Source organism: Arxiozyma heterogenica (assembly GCF_036370985.1).
Source record: "Arxiozyma heterogenica strain weizmannii chromosome Unknown scaffold_2, whole genome shotgun sequence".
NCBI lineage: Eukaryota > Fungi > Ascomycota > Saccharomycetes > Saccharomycetales > Saccharomycetaceae > Arxiozyma > Arxiozyma heterogenica.
The window spans coordinates 1-20125 of NW_027042655.1; the positions used below are offsets into that span (position 1 = coordinate 1).

General features: G+C 20.4%; 4 protein-coding genes and 8 non-coding genes across 12 annotated transcripts; all 12 read right to left on the reverse strand.

Moving 5' to 3' along the window:
• Positions 1–1423: 1423 nt before the first annotated feature.
• Positions 1424–2158, reverse strand: PWA37_002289 (uncharacterized protein; the record flags this gene model as incomplete). The annotated part of the gene is made up of 2 exons (XM_064858885.1): positions 1424–1770; positions 2062–2158. The coding sequence occupies 2 exons, from the start codon at positions 2156–2158 to the stop codon at positions 1424–1426; spliced, it is 444 nt and encodes a 147-aa protein (XP_064717966.1).
• Positions 2159–2222: 64 nt separating this feature from the next.
• Positions 2223–2296, reverse strand: PWA37_002290. The gene has a single exon. It is a non-coding gene; the product is annotated as a tRNA-Thr (tRNA).
• Positions 2297–6887: 4591 nt separating this feature from the next.
• Positions 6888–6960, reverse strand: PWA37_002291. The gene has a single exon. It is a non-coding gene; the product is annotated as a tRNA-Sec (tRNA).
• A 121-nt stretch (positions 6961–7081) lies between these two features.
• On the reverse strand, positions 7082–7153 carry PWA37_002292. Its single transcript has one exon. It is a non-coding gene; the product is annotated as a tRNA-His (tRNA).
• A 115-nt stretch (positions 7154–7268) lies between these two features.
• PWA37_002293 lies at positions 7269–7352 on the reverse strand. Its single transcript has one exon. It is a non-coding gene; the product is annotated as a tRNA-Ser (tRNA).
• A 45-nt stretch (positions 7353–7397) lies between these two features.
• On the reverse strand, positions 7398–7469 carry PWA37_002294. Its single transcript has one exon. It is a non-coding gene; the product is annotated as a tRNA-Asp (tRNA).
• A 1253-nt stretch (positions 7470–8722) lies between these two features.
• PWA37_002295 lies at positions 8723–8796 on the reverse strand. Its single transcript has one exon. It is a non-coding gene; the product is annotated as a tRNA-Pro (tRNA).
• Positions 8797–9084: 288 nt separating this feature from the next.
• On the reverse strand, positions 9085–9159 carry PWA37_002296. Its single transcript has one exon. It is a non-coding gene; the product is annotated as a tRNA-Met (tRNA).
• A 2750-nt stretch (positions 9160–11909) lies between these two features.
• On the reverse strand, positions 11910–12143 carry PWA37_002297 (uncharacterized protein; the record flags this gene model as incomplete). The annotated part of the gene is made up of 1 exon (XM_064858886.1): positions 11910–12143. The coding sequence occupies one exon, from the start codon at positions 12141–12143 to the stop codon at positions 11910–11912; it is 234 nt and encodes a 77-aa protein (XP_064717967.1).
• A 1137-nt stretch (positions 12144–13280) lies between these two features.
• Positions 13281–13352, reverse strand: PWA37_002298. Its single transcript has one exon. It is a non-coding gene; the product is annotated as a tRNA-Glu (tRNA).
• Positions 13353–15617: 2265 nt separating this feature from the next.
• On the reverse strand, positions 15618–15803 carry PWA37_002299 (uncharacterized protein; the record flags this gene model as incomplete). The annotated part of the gene is made up of 1 exon (XM_064858887.1): positions 15618–15803. One exon carries the CDS (start codon positions 15801–15803, stop codon positions 15618–15620), a length of 186 nt encoding a protein of 61 aa, XP_064717968.1.
• Positions 15804–18837: 3034 nt separating this feature from the next.
• On the reverse strand, positions 18838–19101 carry PWA37_002300 (uncharacterized protein; the record flags this gene model as incomplete). The annotated part of the gene is made up of 1 exon (XM_064858888.1): positions 18838–19101. One exon carries the CDS (start codon positions 19099–19101, stop codon positions 18838–18840), a length of 264 nt encoding a protein of 87 aa, XP_064717969.1.
• Positions 19102–20125: the final 1024 nt, after the last annotated feature.

A 20125-nucleotide genomic window follows, 5' to 3' on the forward strand; every position in this document is an offset into this window, starting at 1 on the left:
CTTATAAATTATATTATATTGCAATATAATATATTTTATATATATTACATATAATTATTATTATTATATTATATTATATAATTTCATTATAATATCATATATATATAAATATATATTAATATTATTAATCAATAATAAATTATATATATAATAAGATCTATTATATCTATAATAATCAATATAGTGAAATATTAGATATTATTTTCTTCTACTATATTATATATATATATAATAGTATATTAAAAGAATATACAAAGATACAGGGCCCCCACTTATAAAGAAGTTATTCGTGGCAAGGCCCCACTTATAAAGGAGTGAAAAAAAAAGGGGAGTATATAAAGTATGCGAAAGATATATAAATATATAATATAATTTAATATCTCCTATGTAGATATCTGTATATATATATAGTCTATATATACACTTTCCCCTACCCACTTCAATATATTATTATTTTATATTATATTATTATTATAAATGAAGCGAATATTATATAATTATTATATCATTATATACATTATTACCTAAATAATATAATATACATTATAATATATATAATATATTATATTTAATAAAAAATTAAATAATATTATATAATATAATATAATATAGAACATATTATAAATAATAAACTACTCTTAATATATATAAAATACTATATTTACAGGGACCCCCCCCTTATTAGAATATTGGAATATTGGAATATTGGTATATTGGAAGGGGGGGGGAGTATATATAATATATAAATTATAATTATAATAAACTTATATATTATATTATATAATATATAATATAAATTATATTATAATAATAGGTTTATATATTATATTTCATATTTCATATATATAACAGAGATACCCCCCTTTTTCAGGGGGGGGGTATGGAAGTATATATTATCTAGTAATTAATATAATCAATAATAAAGATTATATTATATATATTAAATATATAATAATATATCTATGACAAGGTATAGATATATTATAACTAATATATATATAATATATATATATAAATATATATTAATACTCCCCTTCGGGGTGGTCCTAGTATATTAATTATAGTTATATTAATATAATATAGAGATAAAGATATTAATAATAATATATAATTTTGATATCTATATTTATAATAAGGATAGTAGTACTATCATATACTAAAAATATTAGTAATACTCCCCTTCGGGGAGGGGCTCCCTTCGGGGAGGGACTCTGCTATTTCATTAGTGGGGAGGGACCCGCAAAGTGGGCAGGGACCCACAAAGTGGGAGTATAATAATATTAATTAATAAAATTATTAATATAATATATAAAAAGAAGAATATTAATAATTATTATATATAAAAAGATATATATAAAATATTAAAATATTATATATAATATATATATAGACTATATATAATATTATATTATTGTTCATTTAATCATTCTAAGAATTTAGGTAAAGATACGGCTTCAATTTTAATAGGTATTAAAGCGTGTCCACTACCACATAATTCACTACACATACCATAGAATACACCTTCTCTTTGGATTAAGGCTGATACTTGATTTAATCTACCAGGAGTAGCATCAACTTTAATACCTAAACTAGGAATAGCAAAATCATGAATAACATCAGCAGCTAGTACTAAGAATCTAATATGAGTATCAACTGGTACAACAATTGATAGATCAGTATCTAATAATCTTAATTGTCCTTCTTCTAATAAACTATCAGGAATTACATATGATTCAAATTCAATTGTTTCACCACTATCATTAATAAAATCTGAATATTCATATTTTCAATATCATTGATATCCAATAGCTTTAATTGTTATAGCTGGTGAAATAACTTCATCACATAAATATAATAAAATAAATGATGGAAAAGCAATTGTTAATAATACAACAGCTGGTAAAATTGTTCAAATAATTTCAATTGTTTGACCATGTTTAATATATTTATATGCAATAGGATTTTTTGTATATGTTCTTAGAATATTAAATAATATTCATGATACTAATCCTAAAATAATTAATAAATAAAACATAATATTATCATGTAATTCTAAAATACCTTCTTGATTTGGTGTTGCTGAATCTTGAAAATAATATCCATATGGTGTTGGCACATCATTATATAATGTTGTTATAATATTCATAATACTTAACATTTTTTATCTTTTTCTTTATATATTCTTAATATTAATATAATATTAATTTAGTCTAATTTATTAATGTTATATTAAGGACTTGAACCTTAAATCTTTCGATTACAAAACGAATGCTATACCCAATTAAGCTAATATAACTATACTCTTTATATATTTATTAATATTATCAGGCACCCACTAGACGGTAGTATAATTTATATTCTTATATATAAATTAATCCTTACTTTTTTTAATTAATTTATATATTTACTACTTATAATATTATATATCTTATTATTATATATAATATTATTTTATATTGATATTTAATATATCTTAATAATATATTTTACCGCTCCCTACCACTAATAACTTATTTATAAATGGCCCCCCCCCACCTAAGAATGATTTTTAAATATGATCTTTAAGGATGAAAGCAGGCTTCATATCAATATCTTACCTATCCTATATATTATCCCCCTATATATTTTATTTATTATATTATATTATATAATTATTATATTTTATTCTTATTTATAATAAGAAGGAAAATTAAATAAGGTATATTTATATTTATATTAATATATATTATATATTTATATATTATTCTCTTAATAGTCTTTACTCCCGCTTTTCTCCCCCCATAATTAATAATATTAATTATGAAATCCTATAGAAGTGGAAAACTCTCTTAACAATATAAGATCCTATTATATTAATTATATATTATTTAATCTATAGATATTTATACTTAATAATATTAAGATATATATATTATATAATATATATATTATATATATATATATGATTAATATATATACTCCCACCCACCCGACAGGGGTGGGTGGGGTCCACCTTATTATAACAGGTACACGGAAAAATATTATTAGTCAAATAATATAATAATATTATATATTAATAGTTTAATTATATATATAATTTCCCATATATATAAATACTCTCTTGTTATATAATATTATATATATCATATATATATAATCATAATATATTCTATATATTATATATAATATATATATATTAGTATAATATATATATATATATATATCTCCTCCCCATATAAATAATAAACATATTATATTACAAGAAGGGATAATATAATTATATATACTTTATATATATTTATATATATATATATATATAAATATTATATATATATAATATTTTTTTATTATTTATATAATTCTTTATTTAAATAATATTTATTATTAATTAGAAAATCTATATTATAATATAATATAATATTATAATATAATAAGATATAATAAATTTTACTCTGAATTATAACCCCCTCCCTACCCTTACCATATTAATAATATAGGTTTCTATTGGGAAGAATAATAAGTCCTGTAATATATAATAGATATATATAATATTATCTCTATGAGACTATTCATAATAATATATATATATATATATATAAAATAGTAATATATAATATTATATAATATATTAAAGGGGGAGAATATTAAGATATTAGTATAACCACTCACCCCCCCTTTTTCAGGGGGGGGGTGAGTGTAGTGAGTGACAGTATTATAATAATTATATACTCTTTATATTATAATTATCATAATTATCAATATATTATATATTATATAATATTATAATAATAATAATATTTTAAATACAATCTCTATCGTAAAAGATTATTGATAATAAGATATTATCATATAATAGATATATATATATATAAAATATAAATATATTAAGAGGGAATATTATTATTTCTGTGGCTATAATAATATATATATTTATAATATATAATATATAATAAATAAATAATAGATTAGATATAAAGGAGATAATTGATAAATTAGTAAATTAGTTATAATTAAGTAACTAATAACTATAATAAATTATAGTATATAATTATCAATTTAATTATCTAATTAAAAATACTTCATATTTAATATGTATTCAATATTTATTATTAATTAACTTAGCTTAATTACGATAATATAATTAAAATAATAATGATATTAATAATTACACCATAGGTTAATTCATTATGATCCTTGCGTACTAATAATGAGATTTAATTTGATAAATTAGGTATAGTAGATAAAAACCATACTGATTCACATCGTATTTAACCCAACTCACGTAACCTTTTAATTGACGAACAGTCAAACCCTTCTTAGCTGTTACAACCAAGAGGATAGGTTGAGTCGACATCGAGGTGGCAAACATAACTTACAATATCTACTCTTTCGTTATATTACCCTGTTATCCCTAGCGTAACTTTTATTCGTTATCAATAATCCTTACAATCAGTATTATTTGTTCATTATACCATACTTACGTACTTGTTCTACCCGTATGTATTACAATCATAGCATAGTTATACTATTATATTTATTTATATTAATCTTTAATTAATATCACCCGCATACAAAAATATACAAGCTTTTGTTGATTAATTATATTATTTTCTTAATAATTTAACTATACATTATTTATTCTATTATATATTGATTATATATCAATATTTTTATAATTAATATATTTATATAATATATTATAATTTATATATAAAATTAATTTTATTATATATGGACTTTATCAGATAAATTTGCTGAAAAGAACATCCCATTCAAACTACCAATTAGAACCTGTTTCCATTAATATGAATTAAATAAATAATTAATATTAATATATTATTATGGATAAGATAAAATTATATAATTAAAATAAGTATCTCATATTTTATTTAATCAATTACTTAATATTCTGAATAAAATTAATAATCAATCAAGTTATCTAATTATAGTAAAGCTGCATAGGGTCTTTTTGTCTAACTATACCAAAATCGCATCTTCACGACTAATTCAATTTCACTTGGCTTAAGGATGAGACAGTTGTTGTATCATTACGTCATTCATGCAGGACCATATTTAGTGGCCAAGGTATTTCGCTACATTATAACCCTCAATAATAAGGCTGCTATTTATCCATATTTAGTAATATACTCTCTCAAATATATTATTTATATAATGAACATGGAGCAGAGTTCACACCTTATACTTTAATTTATCATTTCCGCAAAGTGCTGTGTTTTTATTAAACAGTTGTACAACCTTGTTCTTATTTATCTTATCTAATCTTAGATCTATATTTGCCGAGTTCCTTATCCTTAATTATCCAATACACCTTCATATTCTCTACTTACATACCTGAGTCGGTCTTCATTACGGTATTTATTAATCCTTTTCCTGATTAATTTTAATATTATTTTTATTTATAATATTATTATTAATGTTTATTATTAATTTAGATTTACCCATCTATTATATCTTTAGATATATTATATTAGGGGCCGTACTTTTATAGTAAAACCTTATGCTTTAGGTGAAAAAGTTTATACTTTTTTAACGTTACTCATGTCAGCATTCTCTATTTAATTATTATTTTATATATTAATTATTAATTAATATATATCCTCATTAAATGTTCTATTACCATATTATTAATTTTATTAATAATATTTAGATATTCAGTTTAATATTTATTAAGATCCGTATATTATTTATTAACATATATATATATATATTATATTTTAATATATATATGATTTTTAATATCATTTATATATTTTTTTATATCAGTGCATTGTTACATGTTCATTAAAAAATGGTTATTGTCAAACCCATTAACTGATTATATTTTAATATTTTAATATTTTTTTCACTTAATATTAAATTAGGAACTTTATATCTTAATCTGGGCTGTTCCCCTTTCGATTATTTACCTTATCGCACATAATCTGACTCTTTACTTTATATAATATAATATTTTGAGATTTAATACTTCCCTTAGGGAATTTATTATTAATAAATAATCTTTATATTAATTGCTATACCATCCTTTAATATATTATATATATTATATATATATATAATATTATATATTAAATATTATATATTATAAAGGCTATACTTACATATATTTCATAGAAAACCAGCTATCTGCAGATCAGATTTGTCTTTCACTTACTTACCTTAATTATTCAAATGATTTTGCTACATCAACTTGTTCGATCGTTTATACTCATCTTATTAAAGTAAGATCATCTGCTTTCGGGTCTATTAATATTTACTCCTATAATTAATTTTTATATTAATATTTATATTACTTTTTATTCTCTATTTATATTTAATGTCCTTATTTCGCAATTATTAATAACTTGCTGACCCATTATACAAAAGGTACATCATCTCATTAATATTTTCATATAATGATATGATTGCTTATAAAATAACCATTTCATACTTTCCCTCACGGTACTCTTTAAACTTATTAATAGTATTTAGCCTTAGAATTTGTTAATCCCTTTATATATATATATTATATATTATATAATATATATATTATATATTCTTATATTTATTTTACATAATACTTATAGGCTATATTACTTTCTCTCACCAATACTCATAATATCTCTGTTGATTTATTATCCTTAAGTTACTTAGATGTTTCAGTTCACTTAGTATTTATATTTTAATAAATATATTATTATCACTTTTTATTAATAATAATATTATTATTTATTTTTTGGTTTCCCTTAGGTATTAGAATCATTATTAATTCATTAGTAACCTATATCTATTAATAGCTTTATTATATTTATTATATAATAATTTTATAATCCATGATTATCTCTTTTAATCTTCTTTATAATTATTTCAAATCTATTATTTATTACTTATAATTTATTCATTTTATTGATTCAAGAATAAAAGGATTCGAACCCTTAATGATTGATTTGAAATCAATAGTTTTACCATTAAACTATATTCTTATTATTATATTAATTAATTACCTTAATATCATACCACTTCTAATATTATGTAGTATAATATTACAAATACCCCCTTTGTTATAGCCCCGAGTCTCACTATATATATTATATTATATTTTATAGGGTAAATACTAAGAATCGAACTTAGATATAGTATACCACAAATACTCTTTCTACCATTGAAATATATTTACCTATATTTATTTATATTTTATTTATATTATATTAAATATATTTTATATTTTTTATATATCAATAATATTATTATATATATTATATATATAATATTTTTATTATATTTTTAGATTATCGGAAAATATGGGATTCGAACCCATCAGAATATTAATTCAATTACTTAGCAAATAATCTACCTTTCCTATGGTGAATTTTCCATATTATATCTTACCTATCCTTATTAATATTTTTAATATTCTTATACGAATCTGATCAGATTTGCACTGACATCCTTCATTATGACAAAATGATACTCTACTATTAAGCTACAGATCCTATTTTATAATATCATATTATATCAGTACCTCCACCCTCCACCTGATATACTTACTTTTATTTAATATTATTATTATATTATTATTATATTATTAATTATAATACACATATATTAGTATATTCCCTCCCCCCCCCCTATAATATTATATTATATCTTTATATTATATCCTCTCATAATATAATATATATTATATATATATATCATATATATTATTAATAATATATATATTATTCACTATCATAATAATTTATATATAATAGGAATATTACTATATTATTATATTATATAATATAATATTATAATATAATATTTACTTATTTCCTATTTTATACTAATATATATATATTAGTATATATAGATAGTTATATATTTTTATATAAATATATATATATTTATATATATATATAATATTATATATATTATTAGAGCACCCGCTTATCCCATATTTAATTATAATAAGGCTTATATCGAAACAGGTATATATTATATATATATCTTATTATATACATATATATCATATTATTAAAATATACTTAAATATTATATATATTTATATTATATCCTATATTATAATACATATATATTATATATATATAAGATCTTTATGTAATAGGGATCCACAAAATGGACAGGGAAAATATATTATTAATTATTCATTAATTAATTTATTATACGGTAATAATGATAATATTATTATATACAGGAACCCACATACAAAGTACGCAGGAGATATTATATTATTATATAATATATATTAATATATAATAGTTTATATAGATCCGCCCCTTTATAAAGTATTTAGAATAGCATCTACTTTATTTTGATAGGGGCGGAACTAGATATAATTAATTATACCCTCATATATTAATACCTATTATTAATATTATTATCCTATAATATAATATATATATTATTATATATCAGATTAATATATATACTCCCCCCCCCCCCTTCCAATATTCTAATATCCCAATATTCCAATATTCCAATAAGGGGGGGGGTCCCTGATAATATAAAGAAATAGATTATATTTAATATCAGATAAGGTATATTATATATATATATTAGTACTTAATATTATTCATATATTATAATATATATTATAATATATAATGAATATATATATAATAAAAATATTATGATATTATATTTATAATAAATAATATAAATTTATTATTTATTTAATTAGGGTAGGGATCCGCAAATGATATAGCGGATAGGGACCCGCAATGATATAGCGGGAGGGTAAAATATCAGATAGGATAGAATCGAACTAACTAGATCTTTCACCCAAAGAAAGCGCCTGACCATTTGGCTTCTATCTGAATAATATCAAATATATGATATTTAATATTTAAATATATAAACATATTTTTGTATTATATATAACTATTATATATTAATATATATATTATTATATATATATTATATATTATGATTATTATTAATAATAATATATATTATTCTTTTCAAATAATTATTAATATTATAATTTATATATTATTATTATTATGATTTTCCTTAATAATTTTTATATATTATATTTTTATATAATATATTATATTATATATCCTATAATTAAATATTATATTATATCATATAATGATATATTATATGAGTAATAATACGATTTGAACGTATATAATTAGGTCATGAACCTAATATGTTAACCAATTACATCATATTACATATATATTTTATTATTCATATATTTTATACCTTATATTTTTATATAATATATATATATATATTATTTATATTACTTATAATATAATTATAATAATATAATATGAAAAATATTAATATATAATATATATATATTATACTCCCCTCCCACTCATATTATCTTTATAATAATATATTAGATTATATTTTATATAATATTATATATTAATTTATAATCATATATTATATATATATATATTATATATTATAATATATAATAACAGGGACCCGCCTTTTCAAAGCGGGAGAGACAGGGAGATATTATAATTATTTTAGGGATCTATATATGCAAGAGGTATTATGAATATAAATATTATATACTTAATATATAATATTTAAGTATTACCTTATTCTTTATATATAAATTTATATAGTAGATTCTAATATACTTACTACTATAATATATATATATATTATTATATAATATATAAATATATATATATCTGATATATATCCCTGTTATAAAAAAGTATCTACTACTACTATATTATTATATATAATATATAGGAAATATATTATATATTATATTATTATATAATATAATAATAATATAATAATAAATATAAAATATAGATATTATTATATTATAATATACCATATTAATAGGGATAATAATAGTAAGTTCCCTTTTAGAGGGAAAATATATATTATATCTCTATAATATAGATTATTTAATCTATAATATATAATCTCCCGCCTTTTCAAGTCGGGTCCCTGATTATATATAATCTCCTGCTATGCAGGTCCCTGTCCACTATGCGGGTCCCTGCCCGCTATTTCATTACATTCCATTATATTGTAATTACATTTTATTACATTTCATTTACGGATCCTTGATTATATAATTTCTATATATCTATTAATATATTATATATATTTTATGATATATATAGCAGGACCCCTCCCCATTTTTGGGGTGGAGGCAAGTATATTCTCTATATTATATTATCTATTATCTATTGTCTATAATCTATATATTTATAATAATATTATTCATAATATAATTATATATAATAGATAATATTCTAATATATTAAATATGTAATAATAATAATAATATTATATATAGAGAAATTATATATATATATATATAAATACTCCCCCCCCCCCTCCCTTCGGGTGGGGGGGTCCCTGTATATTATAATATATAATATAATATAATTATATATTGATAATATATATATTATGATATAATATAATATATTTTATATCATAAATATCTTAATAAAGATTAATATTTATTAAGGAATATAATATGGTATAATATATTCTATTATATAAATATATATAATATATATATAAAATATATATCTAATATATATAAGATAATTGATATATTATTATAAAGTATAATATGACATATTATATAATATATAACAGGGACCCGCAATGATATAGTGGGAGGGCAGGGGAGTATATTAATATATTATATAGTATTATACTATAAATGAGTGGTAAATTAATATTTATTATATTATTACTTAATAATTATTATATTATAATATAATATAATATAATATAATATAATATAGATTATAATATTATACTATAATAGGGACCTGCGAAGCGGGCAGGGACCCGCTTCGCGGGAGGAAAAAATATATATAATATATATTAATATATATATATATATATTAATATTAATACATAAGAATATTGTATAATATAATAATAATATGATATATATTATATATTATAAAAGATATATATAATATATACAATAAATTAATATATAATATATAGGGGGCCGCTATTTCTACATCAAAGCGGGGAGGGACCCGCAATGATATAGCGGACAGGGACCCGCATATGATATAGCGGACAGGGACCCGCATATGATATAGCGGGAGGGGGTCGCCATTTAATTACATTTCATTATATTTAATTACATTTCATTAGCGGGTCCCTGATAATATAATATATAGATTATATATATTTAATATATATATTCAGTATATATTTAATAAATATATAATATAATATAATATAATATATTATTTATATAATAATAAATATTATATAATAATAAATTTATAAAGTGAGAGAGACTATAATAATAATATAATCTATTAGGTGTTTATATAATAATAATATATAATATTATTATATATATTATATATATAATACTTATAAATATCTATTATTAATATTATTATGAGAATAATATATTAATTATAGTTAATAAGGAGGAATAATAATTAATATAATATATATTATATTTATATATAATTTATATATTATTATATAATATGATAATATAATAATAATAATATGATATATATAATTCTATATTATATATATAATAATATATATATATGGACCCGTTTTTTAAGGCGGGCAGGGTAGGGGGGGGGAATAAGAATATTAATTATAAATTATTTATTAAAATTACCGATATAGAATAAAATATTTTCAATATATGAGATAATAGGAACAAAGATTAAGAAGTAAGCGAAGTATAAGAATGTAGCGATTTGTCCCATTTGAACGAATGGTACTTCAACATGGCAAGAGCCTAATACACCTAATAAAATGAAATTAAATACGAATAAGAAGAAGAATAATTTAGAGATAATTTTAAAAGTATTACCTCTAATAACACTTCTATCAGTTAAAGGTAAAACTAATAAAACTAAGATAGCGCCAAACATTAGAATAACACCTAATAATTTATCAGGGATTGATCTTAAAATAGCATAGAATGGTAATAAATATCATTCAGGAACAATAGAAGCTGGTGTTACTATTGGATTACCAGGGATATAATTATCAGGATGACCTAATGTATTAGGTGAATAGAATACAAATAATGAAAAGATAATTAAAAATACAAATACAGTAATTAAATCTTTAAAAATAAAATATCCATGCATAGGTAATCTATCTAAGTTACCAGTAATACCTAATGGATTAGATGAACCATGAACATGTAAAGCTATTAAATGCATAATAACTAATGCAGCAATAACAAAAGGGACTAAATAATGTAAAGCAAAGAATCTTTGGATTAGAGGATTAGATACTGAAAAACCACCTCATAATCATTCAACAATATCTTTACCAACAAATGGGATAGCTGAAAATAAATTAGTAATAACAAGAGCACCTCAATGTGACATTTGTCCATATACACAACAATAACCTAAGAAAGCTGCTGCTATAGTAGCTACAAAGATAATTACTCCAATAATTCATGTTAATGTTCTAGGTGATCTATATGATCCATAATATAATCCTTTAGCTATATGCATATACATACAAGCAAAAAAAAATGATGCACCATTAGCATGACAATATCTTAAAATTCAACCACCTTGAACATCTCTCATAATATGTTCTACTGATGAAAATGCTAACTCAATATTTGATGAATAATGCATTGCTATAAAAATACCTGTTAAAATTTGAATTACTAAACATAACCCTAATAATGACCCTAAATTTCATCAATAATTAATTGATGATGGCTGTGGTGAATCAATTAAATAACTATTCACTATATTTAAATATACATTTGATTTTCTAAATGTCATAACCTTATCTTTATATTATATATATATATATATATCTTTATATCATATATATTATATATATCTATACTTAATATACCCTTTTTATTAATTATATATCATATTTAATATATATATCTTATCTATATATATATTATCCACTTACCTCCTCCTTAAGAGGAGGTCCTTATTATATTTATTATAATATAATATATTATATTATATTATACCTTATTATATTTAATATAATTATATTAATATATTTATTATATTATAATATATATATTATATTTTATATTATACTGCCCTGCCCTCTATTATAAGGTTCTTCTCCCCCCCCCTTTTTATATGATAAAGTAGTAGTATTATATATTTTATATATATATATTATATATTATATTATATTATATAACATATTATTATATTATATAACATATTATTATATTATATAATATTATTTATAATAAATATTTATATATATTATTTATATATTCCGTATAACGGGTATTTATAATAATATTTATTATTAATTTATAATTATATTTATATTTATTAAATATAATTATCGGTCTTTATTAATCTTAATCGGATTCGAACCGATATTTTCAACATGAAGAGGTGATGTCGTAACCATTAGACGATAAGATCTTATTATAGATAATATAATATTATATATATATATTATATATATATATATATATACTTCAAAAAAAAAACAGATAATATTATTATCTTTATTATATAATAATATATATAATTATTTATTATATCACTTTCTTTTATAAATATTATATTATATAATAGAATAATCCTTCCGGGCCCTCCCGCGTACTTTGTTCGCGGGCCCCCTGATATATATATATAATTATATTATATATAATATTATACTTCAATATATACTAATATTATGATATAATAATATAATATTATATTATATTATATTATATATAATAATATATAATTAAATAGTATATTATATATATATAGATATTATATATAATATACCCCCTACCGGGGGTATGTAGGAAGTAATAATATTCATTATAATATTAAATGTATGGATTATTAAATCCAGAAAAGATTATACGTTCGTATCTTATATTATTATATTTTATAATAATATATATTATATAATATATGTGAGATATCGAATACCTAGGTTGATATTCTATACTATCCAATTAATATTAATCTGTGGTATATTAGATTCAATAAATACCTTTAATATAAATATTATACTATCCATAATATATATTTAATAATATATGATATAATTACATTATATACTATTCTCCCGCTTTGAAAAGGCGGGTCCCTCCCCGCAAATGATATGGCGGGTTCCTCCCTGCTTTGATGTAGAAATTGCAGGTCCATCCCCACACATAAAACATGAAAGAGTAGATCCCATGATGAGAGGAAATATATAAACATATATATTAAGGATATATACAGGGAGATATATTATTATTAATAATGTTAATATATTATATTATATAATATTATATAATTATATTTATAATAATAATAGCGATATACTGCTTTATTCTCTTTTTAATATTATTATTATTAATAATAGGATAGGAATATATCTATTATTAGATATACCACCACATACGGTAAGAGTAATAACATATAACTTATAATATTGGACGGTAGTAAAATATATAATAATTATATTATATATAATATTTACTATATTATTTATAATAATAAATATTATTATCCTATATAAAATATGTAAATATCTCCCCCCCTTCCAATATTCTAATATCCCAATATTCCAATATTCCAATAAGGGGGGGGGTCCCTGATAATATATATGTTGAATATATTTTATTTATTATTTAATAATAATAATAATATTATATAATATTTATTATATTATAATATATATATAAGATTATAATATTATATATTATATATAATATCTCTCATATATTATAATACCTTTTTATAACCCCCTGAAAAAGGGGGGGTATATAATATAATAGATTATATATATATATTATATATATATAATATATATAATAATATTATACAGGGAGATATATTATATATTCTCCCCACCCTTTTCAAGGGTGGGGGGGGGGGTGAGGTATAGTGGGATACATAATTTATATATTATGATATATGATATTTATATATAAATATAAATTATATTAATATTATATTATTATTAATAATATAATATATATATTTAAGTATAAATAAATGAATGATAATATGAGAGATAAGATTAAGAGTATATAATAAAAGAATATTAATAGATATTATATAATATAATATATATATTAATATAAATATTAATGATTATATAATAATTAATGTAAGTATAAAGCATCTTTTAAGTAAGAAGCGGTTAAGATACTTCAAACATAACTTTGAATTAAACCAATAGCGATTTCTAAGAAGAAGATAGCTAAGATAGCTAATAAAGGGATAGAGCCTAAAAATAAAGTAATTAAGCTAATAGACATAAAATTAAATAATAATCCACTTAAAATACTTAATAATAAATGTCCAGCGCAGATTATTAACACTTAATCTTAAACCTAATGAAACAGCTCTAGCTATATATGATAATATTTCAATTATAACTAATAATGGTACTAATACTAATGGTGTATTATGAGGGATAAATAATGAAAAGAAAACTAAACCATGTTTATATAATCCTAAAATAGTTATACCAAATCATACAGTTATACTTAATGCTATAATAAACATAAAGTTAGATGTTAATGAGAAAGTATAAGGAATTAAACTTAATAAATTAGCTAACATAATAAATACAAAGAATGTATAAATTAAAGGAAAATATAACATACCTTGATTACTTTTTGATATATCACTTTGTACTATATTTTTTATTATATTTATAATAGTATCATAAATAATTTCATTAAATACTATTCATTTATTACCAATAATATTATTATTAGGTAATAAATATAAAAATAATACAACAATTAATAAAATTATACTAAAAATAGTAAATGTTGTAATATTTAAATTACTTAAATTCATTAATGGTAGTTGAAATCCTATTACTAGCTGAATCTCAAATTGATCTAATGGTGAATTAATAAATGTTCTCATATTATTCTATAATAATTTTTATATATCCTATAAATATATATATATATATATAATATATATAATATATAATATATAATATTATATTGATATATATCTACCTGGTCCTGTAAGGAACTGGATATGGAATATGTTATAAATATAACATAATACTCCCATACCCTCCCGCAATATCATTTGCGGGTCCCTGCCCGCAAATGATATTGCGGGTCCCTATATAATATTATATATAATATAATAATATATATAATATTTTATTAAAATATTAATATGTACCCGGTCTTATGAAAGAATCCAGATATAAAGTATTATATATATATAATATATATACAATATAATATATTAATATATATTATTATATTGAAATATTAATATATACCCGGCCTTCCTGAAAGGAGGCCGGATATGATATATTATATAAAAATAATATAATATTATTTAACATAATATAATATAATATATAATATATAATTATTATTATATTTATTATTATAATAATATTATCAGGAATAATACTCCAATAAGGAGGGCAGTATAATATATATATATATATATATTAATTTATATATATATCCACTTGTGGATACCTATCACCACCCCCACTCATATTAATATATTAATAAATAGGTACTCCCTTCAATACAGGAACCTATTTATAACTCAGTGGTAGGAGGAGCAGTATATTAATAATATAAAGAGCGGAGGATGGCAGACCCAGTAATATATAATTATTATTAATAATATTTAATATTATTTAAATATAAATAAATATTTTATTTATAATAATTATATATAATATATATAAATATTAATAAATCTAAATAATATATAGATTATATAGTAAATATATTACTTTCCTTTTATACGATGATAACAATACTAGGTAGGAAAAGTAATATAAAATGGTATATTATTCATTATAATTTAGTAATAAATAATCTAGATACATATAATTTCATAATTATTGGTAATAAAATTAGTGAAAATAATACTAATAATACAACAAATAATAAAAATCCATATGTTAATTGATTCATAAAATAAAATGGAATTAATTGTGGCATATCCTATTGTCATTTATTTATTATGATATTCTTCAACACTATAATATATATAGTAGATTAATATCAATTTAATATAAATAAAAACATATATATATCAATATATATATTATATCATATAATAAATTATATATCTATACTCCGCCCCCCCCCTTTTTTACAGGAACCCATTTATAACTCTGTGGCAGGGGGACGGACCCCTTATTTATATTATATAAATAATAATATTATAATATTAATATGATATATATTAATAATATAATATCTACCAGACTAACCCCCCTCTAGAGTATATTATGATATACTATGATATATTATGATATACTATGATATATTAGAGAGAGGGGGGGGGGTGATAGACAATAATATTATATTGTTAGATATATTATATAATATTATTAAATATTATAGGAAGATTATTAATATATAATCTATATAATGATATTATTATGATAAATAATATATATATATGAGATATAGTGTATATTATAATATCCTGTTTTATATATTTATAATATTATATTAATATATTAAAGATATAATATCTCCCTGTTATTATGATATAATAATAATATATATGAAAAATTATAATAATATAGTAAACTATATATATATATAGTATATAAAAATATATATAATATATATATATTATATAGTAATAATATAATAATAAAAGAATATTAATAATATTAAGATTGAACGGCAGGAGTATTAAAAGCATGAACAGCAGGGGGTGAATTTAATAAGAATTCAATAGAAGAAGATTTAATAACATTAAATTTAAAGATTCTATTAGATTCTATAAAGTCAGGAGTTTTATAAATTAATTTATGAGTGTTTCTATTAGTAATACCATTTACTAATTGATCATATATAATATAAATAAATAAGAATAATGAAGCTATAGCGATAATAGAACCAATAGAAGAAACATAATTTCAACCAGCAAAAGCATCAGGATAATCAGGGATTCTTCTAGGCATACCATTTACACCTAAGAAATGCATAGGTAAGAATACGATATTAGCACCAATAAAGATTAATCAGAATTGAATTTGTGCTAATTTTTCATTATAATCTAAACCTAACATTTGTGGGCTTCAATAATAATAACCAGCGAATAATGAGAAAATAGCTCCTATTGATAATACATAATGGAAATGTGCTACAACATAATATGTATCATGGAATGCTACATCTAATGATGCATTAGCTAAAGCTACACCTGTTATACCACCAATAGTGAATAAAAATAAGAATGCAATAGCAAACATTATAGGTACAGCTAATCTAATTGATCCACCATAAATTAGAGCTAATCAACTAAAAATTTTAATACCAGTAGGAATAGCAATAATTATTGTTGCTGATGTGAAATAAGCTCTAGTATCAGCATCTAAACCAACAATATACATATGATGTGATCATACTAAGAATCCTAATAAACCAATTGATGCTATAGCATATACTATTGAAATTTCACCAAATACTGGTTTTTTAGAATATGTTGATACAATATGTGAAATAATACCAAATCCTGGAATAATTAAAATATATACTTCAGGATGTCCAAAGAATCAAAAAGCATGTTGATAAAAAATTGGATCTCCTCCACCAGCTACCTCAAAGAATGAAGTATTAAAGTTTCTATCCATTAATAACATTGTTACACCTGCTGATAATACTGGTAATGATAATAATAATAAAAATGCTGTAATAAAAATAGCTCATACAAATAATGGTATTTTATGCATTGACATACCATTTGTTCTTATATTTAATGTTGTTACAATAAAATTAATAGCCCCTAATAATGATGAAATTGATGTTATATGTAATGCAAAAATAGCTAAATCAACACTAGGCCCTGAATGAGCTTGAATTGAAGCTAAAGGTGGATAAACTGTTCAACCTGTACCCGCCCCTGATTCTACTAATGTTGATAGTACTAAACATACTAATGCTATCGGTAATAATCAAAAACCAATTGAATTAATTCTTGGAAATGATATATCTGTCGCTCCAATTATTAATGGTAACATATAATTACCAAAACCACCAATTAATGCTGGCATCGCTAAAAAAAAAATCATTAATACAGCATGACCTACTACTAATACATTAAATAATTGATTATTACCATGTAAATATTGTGATCCTGGCGCTGCTAATTCCATTCTAATAATTATTGACATAGCTGATCCTGCTATACCACTAAATAATGCTAAAATAAAATACATAATTGAAATATCTTTAGCATTTGTTGAATATAATCATCTTTGTACCACTTTTTATATCCTATTAATTATATATCTTTAACATATATATTTATATATTATTCCCTACCCCCCCCCCACCTAGGAAGTACACGGAATCCTATATAATATATATTTTTATATACCCTGTCCTATCATATAATATCTTTACTATAATAGTTGATATATATATATATATATTATATATATATATTATATATATTTATTTTATTAATTTATATATTATTACTTTATTATTATTTTTATTATAATGTACTCTCTTTATTTATTATAATAATATATATTATCTCATTATTATATATATATATATATTTATATAAATATATATCTTTACACTATATGAAAATATATATTATTATTTATTATTATTAAATATATTAATAATAATATCTCTAATAAAGAATAGAAATATTACTTATATAGTAATATATAATATATTACCCCCCACCCTACCCAGTAGAAAGCTATATGGTAGTATAGTATTTAAATCCTTATGAATTTATCCCATATCTCACATATTATATATATTATCATATATAATATATACAGGGATCCGTGATACGGAAGATAATATAAAATCTTATCCCCTCCCCATATATATATATGTATATATATATACTATCAATATTATATCAGGGACCTGTGATACGGAAGATAATATATGATTTGATATTCATATAATATATAGATATTAACGATATTATACTTCCCACACCCTCCTCCTAGGGGTGTGGGAGTGTAGGACTCACATATTACCTTATGGTAGGTAATTGATATACCATATATTATTTATATAAATATATATCGAATAGTATAAATATCAAATATATCCTTTATATATATTCTCCAGGAGAACCTATACAGGTTACTGTTATATTATATTTTTTATATTTTAATATATATAAATTATCCATTATACGAGTATATATATTATATATAATATAATATGATATATTGTTATTATACTATACCGCCCCCCCCCTTCTCC